At 40.8% G+C, this 11,763-nt stretch overlaps 1 protein-coding gene across 15 annotated transcripts in view; it reads right to left on the bottom strand.

Annotated features, from left to right (window-relative positions):
• Positions 1–433: 433 nt before the first annotated feature.
• LOC139620744 (membrane-associated guanylate kinase, WW and PDZ domain-containing protein 1-like) overlaps positions 434–11,763 on the bottom strand; it is a 91,172-nt gene continuing 79,842 nt past the window's right edge. For 11 of the 15 annotated variants that reach the window (XM_071476560.1, XM_071476559.1, XM_071476561.1 and 8 more), the window contains 6 exons: positions 9,232–9,435; positions 7,493–7,580; positions 7,323–7,383; positions 6,148–6,291; positions 5,253–5,391; positions 434–3,645 (listed from right to left, as the gene is read on the bottom strand). In XM_071476560.1, the coding sequence (XP_071332661.1) occupies positions 2,540–3,645; positions 5,253–5,391; positions 6,148–6,291; positions 7,323–7,383; positions 7,493–7,580; positions 9,232–9,435 (1,742 nt within the window). In that variant the 3' untranslated portion in view covers positions 434–2,539. Of the gene's footprint in view, positions 3,646–4,481; positions 4,574–5,252; positions 5,392–6,147; positions 6,292–7,322; positions 7,384–7,492; positions 7,581–9,231; positions 9,436–11,763 lie in introns of all 15 variants that reach the window. The other 4 variants (XM_071476572.1, XM_071476574.1, XM_071476573.1 and 1 more) reach the window with 2 other exon arrangements.

Here is an 11,763-nt window from a genome sequence, read left to right as displayed (position 1 = left end):
TTTTTACTATTGCATTATTATATTGTACCATTAGAGGTGACAAAGAACATCAGTGGTATTATTACTGTTATTGCAGCACCTTCAATAAAAAAAAACAAAAAAAAAAACATGAATTGTGCTTTTGTTGTTTCACTGAGGACAATAATGAAGGGAGGCAGTAGTGCTTGTACTGTTATACCTATATATTATAATAGATGAAATACCTTTAAAGTAGACAAAGAAGGCAGAACAGCTGACAGCCCATACTTCTGACTTCTCATGTTACTTTTAAATTTAGTACATTTTCCTCCAGTCTTCAATAAAACAAAGTCACTAATACTGCATATTGAAATGTAGCGACTGACACACCAGAGTGATTTGATAAAAAAAAGAGTGAACAGTCAAGAGCCTCTCCTGAGACACTACTGAAAAACGGCCGTGCAGAAATATGAAATCTTTTTGAATTTGTATGGAAAACTTTATTTGATAATAAAAATAGCATTCACAGACTTCTTTTGATAGCTACATATACATTGTAATCCATCTCAAGGAAAGAAGCTGGATAAGTCCACATCTACTTGTACTTAGACTAATGTTATGTATAGCTTCATGGGTCAAATAAAGCTATGAACAATGTAGTATTTATATATGCATAGTTTTATAAAAAAGATTGGCCCATATACATGTACTGCTTTTATCAACACAGAGACAGCATTATGTCCGGAGCACATTGCAAGAAATAATGCTTGAAGAACACAGACTGCATACAAGTGCTTTATAATACAAAGGCAGGCTAACCATCGAGAGAGATTCAAACCATCAAACAGTTTCTGATTGACCAAATACAGTCTTTCATTTTAAAATGTCTTTACATACCTGATCCAGAGTAAATCAACATATTTCCCATAAATCATCAGGTCCATTTCAGAGATATAAACACAATATCACATTCCTCACTGCTGAGGTTTTTCATAAATTTCTCTTTTGTACAAGAAAAAGGCAACATTTTATTCCTTGACAGGTTCCTAATAGTTACATTGGAAAAGTTCTTTACAGGTGATGGCCAACAGGTTAACTTCTTTAATGTGTTTCTTTTTTTTCTTCTTTTTTGTTAAATACAGTACCATGGCGACAACAGTGATCAAACAATGCATTTGTTGTGGTTTATCCAATATATATTTAGTTCTTTAATGAAACATAAAACAGAGAATACACACAAAACACATTATAAAGCAGCAGTCAGACTCCAGTGGCATGACAGCATGGCTCAGCATGGCAGATTGGTCGTCTCCTGTACCAGGACTCTCCATATGTTACCAACACAACAAATTACATCAGCTCTTTGTGTCAGGACCCAGGAGGTGGTCGGTGCGCAAATCAACATGAGGACAGGGCTAACAATTACTGTGGAATTACAGCGCATGTTCCTTATCGATTATTCTCACTCAGACCTATCAGATTAAGTGGTTAAACTACACTTTAATTTACACATGCAGGTTGCACAGGGAAATTTACACATTTGTTTGTTTTAAACTTTTTTTACTTCTTTTTTTTTGGCATATCTGAAAAATCCTATTTTATGGCAACTTTAAGCTGGTGTGGCATAATGCAGACTCATATTAAATATCGAATTTAGATAACTCCCATTTTCCCAGAACAGAGAGTCTACTGGAGCAGTTTTGCTCCAGTACACACTAAGGAACCAAGGCCCAGAGTATTCAAGTTCTTTTACAATCCTACTCAAAGTGAGAAACGAATGACACCATTGCCAATTTTCACGAGTTGTCTGATTCCTTTCTTAATTTCAGAGGTGTGTGGGTGTATTTAGGCAAAGGGTGGTGAGCTGCCACACATTTCATCGATGCAACACAAGTAAGGGTACAGCATGCTTTCCCAGGTACAGTGTGCACTTCTACCTTGGTCCTTAAAGGTTTAACAAAGCTTGCTCAAGATATGTGCCAAATTAAAAATAAATAGTGAGCAAAAAAGTCATATATTATTTATATAATTATCACTCTAGTTTTACCATCAGATCTTAAATTTAGATTTTTGCCTTAAGTCCAACATGATTTTCACAGTTCTTGTGAACCATCACTGTCTTGTGCTATAGTTTGTTCAGTAAAGCAATTCAGGAATGGAAAAGACATCTAAAAACAAGTTGAAAACAAGCTTAGTAGTTAGTTAGAAGTTACCACAACTGGAAGCATGTTTCATACCTCTGAGGGAACAAATATTTAGATTCAGCAATGCCTACAAAAAGCAATATCACTGATTTCATATGCAGGCACATACAATACCTTTACTATAGTACAACAACCTCTGTTATGTTCAAAATAACTATAACAATGACAAAACAACCAGTATGAACTGATATAAGGATTGTACTCCTGCTGTTTTATCAATCTCTGGATGGGATCACAAGTCAATCAAATCAATCAATACACCAGTTGACCAAATAAAGCAAGAGTTAGTATCCTCAGAAGTCCAATTCCAGTGTATGGTACATACTGTAGTTTGCACAGATAGAGGAGAGAGTGGCGAGGGGGATCTCTGCTCTGCTCTAGATGCTGAGGTCTTTGGGGCTTTCTTTGTACAGCCTTCTTTTGGGCTCAGGGAGCTGGTTTGGGCTGCGACCTACTGTGTTATTGTTATGGCCTGTGTTGTTGTAGGCAGCATTGTTGTGTGCAGCGTTGTTCTTCATCATGCTGTAATAGTCCTTCAGTCTGGGTGCTGCTGCATAGTTCAGCTCGTCCCGGCTGTAGGTGCTGTCAGGGGATGAGTCTCGCTCCACTCTGTATCGTCTCTCCGGTGTCCCGTTCATCTGATATCTCTCCTCCCTCCTCTCTGAGGAAGTGTCTCTCAGGAGGTTTCCATTCTTCGTGGCCCTATCATATGTACGGCCCCTGGAAAGAGATGAGGAATCCCCGTTGTTGTTCGTGCGCTCGGGCGTTGTGGCCTCCCTGACTCGCCCAGCCATCTGTGAGTCCTTGAGGAGCCTGCGCTCATAGAACTTACGTTCAGGAGTGACTGCGAGGAACCCTCCATCATCGTACTCCCTCTCAGGCGTATGTTCCCGATGTGCTCGCTCTGCTCTGCGGTCCATGGACTTGGCCCGCCGGCGATCAGGAGATGAGGTGCGCTTTCGGGTTGGTGAGCGGTCAAGGGAGCCGCGGCGCTGCAGTCGAAACCTCCCGTCCAAAGTAGAACTGCTGCTTGAGAGCTCTCGTCCCCTCATTTTCTCAGCAGCTGCAGCCTTCTTCCCCGAGCTGTCTTTCCTCAGAGTCTTTAGGAGTTTAGAGATGCCGCTCTCCGACTCGGACTTCTTGACTTTGCGGCCTCGGCTCTTCTTGTTGCCACTGCTACTGCTGATACTGTTGTCTGGAGACTGCTGTCTGGGGGTACTTTGACTGTGATTGTTATTCCAGGTGTGATGATGGTGGGGGTTAAATTGCCGGCCTTGGTAGTCCATCTGATCTGACCCAGCCCTGTCCCTGTTCCTGTCCCTGTCTCGGCCACGCGCAGCCTCCTCCTGGCGTGATGGTTTGTGAAGGTCTGGTGGATAACTGGACTCCAATGGGGTGTGATATCGGCTGTTGGGTGGCAGCGTTCTCACTTCCGGAGTGTTTTGTGCCCCGGGTGTGGGAGGGTGCCTGTCACTGCTGCCGTCTGCAGGAGAGGAGAAAGGAGGAAAAGCTTGTTGACTAGAAATACCACATAAGAATGGAAGGAAGTTGGGGAAAACTTTCACATCAATGACATGACATTTATTGTGTTCAGCAGACATGACTCTCCTTGTAGGTTCATGTAAGGTCTTGCATTGACATGACAGCAGGTCGATGCAGAGATTTATGGAAATCATGCATACATGTGCTCTTTCATATGCTATATATATCCCCAGAAACACATCTAAATTGATTCTGTCATCTATACATCTATACACATAAATTGCATTGAAGTGATAAATCACTTCAATATATTTTATCTACAGGGCTTTTTACAAGGTGATGTCAGCAACAACAGCAGGTGCAACACATCGGCAAGTGTAGGGCAGGGGTTATCAGTGACACAGCAGGCACCTAGAAATCATTCAAAACAAATGGTGAACAACTCAATGTGCATCATTGGGAAGAAAAACCAAAAGCAAAAAAAGCAAAAAAAACAAGAGTTTGTTTGGCTGCAGGTCTGTCAAATTAGAGACAGGTTGCTGTGGCAGTGACACGTGATGAGCAGTGGGGTAAAATTAGTCCCATTAAAAAAAAAAACATCGGGTCTGACACTTGTGGAAGGGGAAGGATTTGTTCGCGTTCGGATTCACAAAAGTTAAACAAGTAAGTTCAATTCAGGCATGGCAAGACATAAAGCAAGTACACTACGTAAACACAACCACGCGCAGACACACAAAGAGGGATGCAGGTAGGGATGAGCTGGAAGGAAGGGTGGATAAAATCGAACGGAAGAAGATGACAGGGAGAGTGGATTGGGACAGACTTTTGGCTACAAACCGTGGTCTGATTTTGGCCCATTAGGTAGAAACAGGGCTCTCCCATCTTGTCATTCCTCATTGTACCAACAGCGAGATGAGGAGCCATCATCGCTGGAGAGAGGAGGAAGAGCCCAGCGACAAGAAACAATCAGAAAGAAAGAAGTAGGAATAAAGAGGAGAGGACAAATAAAACAGACAAGAGGCCGTTTTACAGAGCATTTTAATAGAGAGAAGAAGGTGTTTGTTGTGAAAGACAAGTAAACATTGCACTTTATATAATAAGAAAAAAAAACATCTGAGAGACGGAGAAGTGTCAGAAAATTAAACCCGAGATCAACCAGAAAATAATGCTGAGAAATACAACAATATGACTCAAACTGTGAGCGGAATAATCTTTCAGCAGAGCACGCAGCTCTTGGGAGGGAATATTACTTCGACATCTGTGTTATAGAACCTATTCAGTATAAATCTCTGAAAAGCTTTTGTGGCAACCATTCCTTTATTGATCACTAATATCTGAGAGTTCAATCTTGTGCTGAAATCACGACAGGCACTTAAATTAAATTAATGGATCAGAAAGTGTGTCTGTTAAATGTTTATCATTTGCAGTAATAACATTCATGTTAATCAGTTAAAAAATGAGAATATGCCCCTGTGGTGCACTAAGCAGATAAGAAGCTTAATTCTAGTCTGCAGTGTGTACAGCTGCATCAATAATAAGATTTCAACGCTGGCATTATCAGTTTATTTACAGGAAGAGGAGAAAAACATTTGAAACATGTCTACCTACCATATTCAGGTACAGATCCATCTCCCCGTTTGAGGACCAGCCGCGCCCTCCGACCACCATTCTTAATCAGTTCAATGGCACGTGAATGCTTCATGTTCTTTGTGCTCTCACCATTTATCTCCAAGATCTCATCTCCCACCTACAGAACAGAGGCCAAGTTATTGTCAAAGCCAGCTAATAATGATTTCTCATGAATGGTGTGCAAAGAAAGGACAATGTGTAATACTCTACAAAGGCGGACAGGCTTGAGAAAAAAGGTGTTAACATTTTCAAGACTAACTGGAAAAAACGTTTTAGCTTTCCATGTACCTTTTGCTAATAATTACTCTGAAACCAAAATAATACTCCAAATCAATGATTTCACTAGAGTAAAGAAGCTACTGCAAAAAGCTTGGTTTATTACCTGTGTAGTAAGGCAAGTGTAGCTGCTTTTAATTGTCCATTGCTGGATTTAGCTACTGCCATATTATTTTGTACAACAAACTGAATAGTCAAGATGTTAGTTCATTAGAATTAATATATTTCAGTTACAGGAATCAGCAAATGGAAAACAGTTTGCAAATTTAGCTTTAGCTTTGGCTAGCTGTTGCCATCTCACCATCTAGGTTTAAGCAGATCTTGCTCTCATGCTTTTGCCTTGTGCAGTTGACTGTTTGGTTTAACCTTTGTAGTAACTCCACATTAAACATGCTGTTTTCTTTTGAATTCTATATTTGACATAAAAAAAAAAAAAGAGATGTAAAGAAATCAGAATCTGGTCTTTGATATAGTACAACTGTTTGTTGTTTCTGTACTTTGGCTTTGCAGTGCAGTATAGACCTTCTGCCAAGATCTGTAAAAGATATTATTGAGAGAAAAAAGAGTTCCTGTATTTGTTTTTTTTCTATGTTCATACCCTCATCTTTCCATTTCTGACAGCAGCCCCATCCTCCGCTAGTCTCAACACATACAGGTCCATGTTGTACTCCCGTCCTCCTCTCAGGCTGAAGCCAAAACCTTTACTGTCACGCTCGAGGTCCACAGAGTAGAACTCAGCGTCCTATGAGATAGAAAAGGGGCGATAAAGAGAAAGTCACAGTGAAACCAGAGAGGAGGAGTGACTAATCCATGGTGCACAGCAGAGTCAAAGGGTGAGTCCACACGTCAGGACTAATCAAGCCATGTCCCACAAAAACTTACAAAATGTCAATGGCAGTACAATACCTTGGAATGCATGAATAATTAATGCTGCGTGAGTCTGTGAGCAGGGTACAGATCACTAAGCAAGGGCAGCACAAGGGCTGGACCCAAAACTTACCATACTCATCAAAAGTTCCCTGCCAAGAGAAGTATGGTCTCCTCCACAGTCATTTTCTCTAGTTCTCACAGGTCCAGAGCTTTATTCAAAATTAAGCTACTCAGTCACATTTGAATGTCTGATGTTACTGATACTGTAGAACCTTTACTTTAAGATGAACAAAAGAGGTCCATTCAAGTAAGGGGAAGGAAAGCCTTGCTAATTATCATGCAAAGAAATCCTCAAAGCTATATAATTATCAAGAATGATAGTTAGAATTAATCCAAAATATGATTGTGTGTGTGAAATAAGAATTGTATTAAAATGTACTGTATGCACAAACACAATCTTGATTTTTAATACTTAGTTTGACACAGAACCCACACAGCATCATCAAGATCAATGAAAGAGCGCCAGTCAAAGCTCAAACTGTGGAAAACAATGCAGTGGAAATGCAGCATTTATGTTCGTTTCATGCATTTATTTAAAGAGGGTTAGAACTTCCTCATCACTTTCATTTGTTTTTGCCTGCCACTATTTTTTTTCATCAGCGTACACTTTCACAACACTACCATGTTGGAGGGCACAAGTGTAGCTATCCCTGCATATACAGTATGTTATGTCACTGTGGAAGCAGATAAAAAAGGCTTTATGTAGACATATGATCAGTAGTGTTCCTCTGTTTATTGCTATAGTTTGTGTTATGGTACGTGACAAATGTGAGTTTGGTCTATGATGTATTGATGGAAAACCCGAATGATCATTAACTGTGGAGTGAAAACATCTTCTCTTACCTGTGATGTCTGAGTTTGTGTGGGTGGAGGAGGCGGAGCTCCTTTCGACTTTGAGTTATTCCTTAAAAAGAGAGAGACTCATATGAAGCCACACAGTGCTGCATTAAAGAATATTTTCTAGAAGGAGAGGTGGATTTGTGTATTATAAAAAATCATCCATCAGCACCTACCTTGACTCTGTGGACTGTTGAGGTGTGTGTGTGGTGGTGATGGTAGCTATCTTCTCAGCATTGGTCAGCAGAGAAGCATTGGAAGATTCTGGAAAGAAACAGGGGAAAAAAATAGATAAATAAACAAACAACTAAACTAAAAATGACTGCTTTTGTTAAATGAATTTGCCTTTAGTTATTCTGAAAAGAAACTCTGGAGAACAAAATGTTACTGTCCAGAAGAGTCCCCTGAACCGCCCGCAGGCTGCTCTATTCGACCTGATGCTAACTGCCTGTGATGTTGTCATTTGCTATTTGCTCATGGACGACACTGGCCCCACTGCACAAAAAAAACAGCAGTAAAGAAAAATGACTTGCATCATTGTTTCATAATTTCATGCCTCTCTTTAATTCTATATTATCACCTGCAAGAACATTGCAGAACATATTAGTATCCACTGAAACTGGCAGGAGCACAGCTCTGTCTTGTGTTTGGCAAGAGCGTCAGCCTGACTCATCCGTATCGAGCTTTTTACTCAGTTTCCCATCTTTACTAGAACAGATATAACCTCCTCATGGCCGCCTCGTCTTTATGAGGTGAACAGTTTTCTACATCCACACACATCTTTTGTGATGTCTGAAATGAGAATATGGTGAACTAATAAATGCCATCATTTCAGTTTTATAAGGCCATGACATGTTTTCTACTAGAAAACCTTGCATCATACATGCACACGCACCAGCATGAGTATTTGTGTATGTGAGACAAACACACCTCCCTCCCTCTTCCACACCTCCCTCACCTCCAGCCTTCATTAAGCTTCAATTTCTGTCTCTATTGAGGATACTGCTGCATATCTCTGCCTAGTGTTTTCATTGGTTGACCAGTGGTAGTAAGTAACAGGGACCCTTGTTATAGCACTTGACATTATTTTACCCAATATGTGGAGCTTTGGGTCACAAACTGTGGAGGATTTAAAATGTCCAAATATAAACAGTGCAAACAAAGAACCAAGGTTAAGTGCAATACACATTGAAATATTTGTTTTCTTTTTGTGTATGCTGCTATCAGTGACACTAAACCTTTGAGTCATGCCCCAGAGCCGTGACTGTTTTTCATTTTGGCATGGACAATTTGCCTCCGTTTTAAAAAATAAAAAGGTCCTTTGCACCTCCATATGAAAACCAATAACAGTGCTTTGCATTTAATATTGGTATAGGTCTATGCAGTTCTCTGCTGGACAACACTGAAATGCAGTAAACCTCCTCATTTTTTTGCTGTGTTGTGATTTAATTTTAGTGTGGCATGGAAAAGCCATGTGATAGACTGGCAACCTGTCTACGGTGCTCTCTGCCTTTCGCGCAATGTCAGCTGGGATGGGCTCCATGCCAAGTCATGTCACAATGAAAAACAGTTAATGCAATTATTAAGGACAAAGGCTAAATAATTGCCATTTAACACATGTTTTTGATCTAATCATAACACAGTAAACGCATCCATAAAACCTAACTACATATAACAATGCGTAGAGAGGGGAGAGAGAAGATTTATGGAAGTACTACAGTAGTTTCTGGGGGCAACTTCACCTTACTCCTACTCGGTGACTCACTCTCTGAGATACCAAGGTTCACACCCTGATGAAAAGTGCTCTAGCCTGTGAAGAGCAGCAGTGCCCTTTTCTTCCCACCACATCCATGAATAAGTCACATCATGCTGCATTATGAAACAGCCATGTGAGGCTGGAAGCCAAAAGTCTTACCATCACCAGGGATGATCCTGAGCGAGACTGTGTTCCCGGCCTCCTTGATCAGGTTGACAATATCCGAGTGTGACTTGTTGGTGATGGAGCAGCCGTTGACAGCCAGTATCCGATCCCCGACTTTCAGCTTCCCGCAGCGGTCCGCCGGGCTGCCCTCAATGATGCGCCCTATTTTGTGAGGCATGGCCACACAAGCATTTCCAGCTTTTGTGTCAACATACATGTTTGTTTGTGTGTAAATTTTGTGTGTTAGGAGTAGAATGTGGTGATGATTTGATTTGATTTATTTGTTTGATTTTTTTTTATATTAATTTATATTCATAAGAAAGGAAAGGATAAAGAAAACATAGAGAAAGAGAGGAGAGGAAAGGTTAATTATCAAAATCACCAGTTCACCCACAGAATACCAATAGGTTGTGTGCACATCCTAACATGTTGCAGTCAGTACACATGCAAAATACTACATGCATTAGAAGGGAGGTGTAATGGCAAAACCTAAACTCATGGGCTCTTTGGGAATATGCATGTTCTCTACCCCCATCATCTGACGTATTAATCAATGGACTGTTAATCATATGTCACTGGTGAGAACCTTCTGTGACTAACACTTGACAGCCTATCAATACACTGCTCATAGCATGATGACATAGCATGAACCGTGGGATCTTGACCTCAGGAAATGGTAAGGATTTGTAAAGAGGAGCAATCTGTTGTGAGATGTGCCTATATATAGTGCTAATTGTTGGTCAATGCAAGCACTGCAAGACATACAATCTGCATCTGAGTGACAGTGTTCGATACTGCACATCTTGTTTACACAGAAGCCCTGAACACACCCTGGGGATCTCCAGTTCTCTTTGCCTTCCCTCCATCTCACACCCTTTATCTGTGCTCCTCCTTGCGCTTCCCCTTCCAGCCAGTACTTTTTGCAACATCCATATTTATTACATCACCTTAGTCCGCAGCTACTCTGCCTCTCTCTTGATTGAAAAATGCATTTGTATCCTGTCAGTCTGTCTAAATAATGAGATATGGAACATTACAGGGTGTGGCAAGTACCCGAGGATTTAATACCTAATCTGCTAAACACAACACCAACCCCAGGTCATAGTAGGAGGGGACGAGAGGGGGATGGGCCCTGGTGGACTGGAGCAAAATGGTTTACGTATCCATGGTGTATGGGAGATTGAATCAGCTGAAAACGCTTTGCCTTTCCAAGACCTAAAAAACATTTAGTACTCCTGGAAGAATCCATAGTGCCATGCAGTTTTGTATTTTTTAATTTTCATTTTTTGTAATACACATTCCTCTGTCAGATTTCCGCTCATGTCCCGCATGTTAGAGTACATAAGGAGAGTGAGTGCAGGATGCTACAGCATGATCCTTGATCAGCACATGAAAGCTCAAAGTCCATTCATCTCATCCTCCCAGGAGGAATAGTGACGGAGCAGAGCAGGGGAGCGCAGTTCGGCAGCAGCAAAAAAAAAGAACCTCAAAAGACTAGAAGACGTTTTGACATGGTTGTTGACTAGCACTGTCACTGGTGTCACTATAAATAATACATTAATTCTTTTGCTGCATTTTGCAGAGCAACACCATTAGCCCATGGGGTCAATGAATTTTTCCCTGGGCAGTCAGTGCGGATAATGTCTCATCCATTCTTGTGTTTTGCTTGTGACACACCACAGTACATCATAATAATGGCTAACTATACAAGGGACCTTGGAATGACATTGGTGTTGGAAATTCATCACTTGGAGGTTAATACCAAGTTTATTCGAGGACAACATCTACAATTCCTCATCAATGCCTGAGCAACTTTAATACATGCAATGCTGCTGATATGCCGTAATGCGTAAATGGTATAGACAGCTATGGACTGTGCTGAGTAGACTCCAATTACATGCTGAATGAAGTGGTGTGAGCAGCTGTGAGGCATGAATCTGTGATGATGGTGTTTGTGATAAAGCTGTAGCCAGTCTGATCCCGGGGGGGTGCGCTCAGCACATGAAGAGATTTCTTTATCCCTAAGCTCATGACCGTGGGTTTGTGACCTCGGTTAAAGTGCACTCCTGTCAAACGCCACAAGCCACTGCAATTCATAAAGTGGAGGAAACTCAATGAGCAGTAACTGTAAAAATACTGTAATTCTGCCAGGAGATGGCATCAGTCATTTCTCTCAGTGGTGCATTTATGAACTCTGTGGATGTGAGTCCTGAGTCTGGAGGTAAGTGTTGGAGGCTGGTGCTGTTTTAATGCACTAACTCAAGGGTTCTTTCATATTGCTCTGGGTGTCTGCAGGTCTTGAAAAATCTTAAACTTTTGAATTTTGTTTCATAATTCAAAGAAGGCATTACAAGATAATAAAAACTCTTAAATTTCATTTACAAAAGTGTTAAATATTTTCTCTTGCCTGCCCTAAGCAGTGATGGGAGTTATAAAATGTTTTTGTATCTAATTGCAGGCTGTCATGAGACATTATATGCCTATAAACTTCCAAAGGTTTCACAGGATGCTGTTCAGTCCTTTTTA

This window comes from Trachinotus anak, unplaced genomic scaffold, assembly GCF_046630095.1.
Source record: "Trachinotus anak isolate AG129_WGS33_773 ecotype Australia unplaced genomic scaffold, CSIRO_AGI_Tana_v1 ptg000004l, whole genome shotgun sequence".
In the NCBI taxonomy this organism is placed as follows: Eukaryota; Metazoa; Chordata; class Actinopteri; order Carangiformes; family Carangidae; genus Trachinotus; species Trachinotus anak.
Note: the sequence above shows the minus strand (reverse complement) of the source record. Positions and strands in the feature narration are given on the sequence as shown.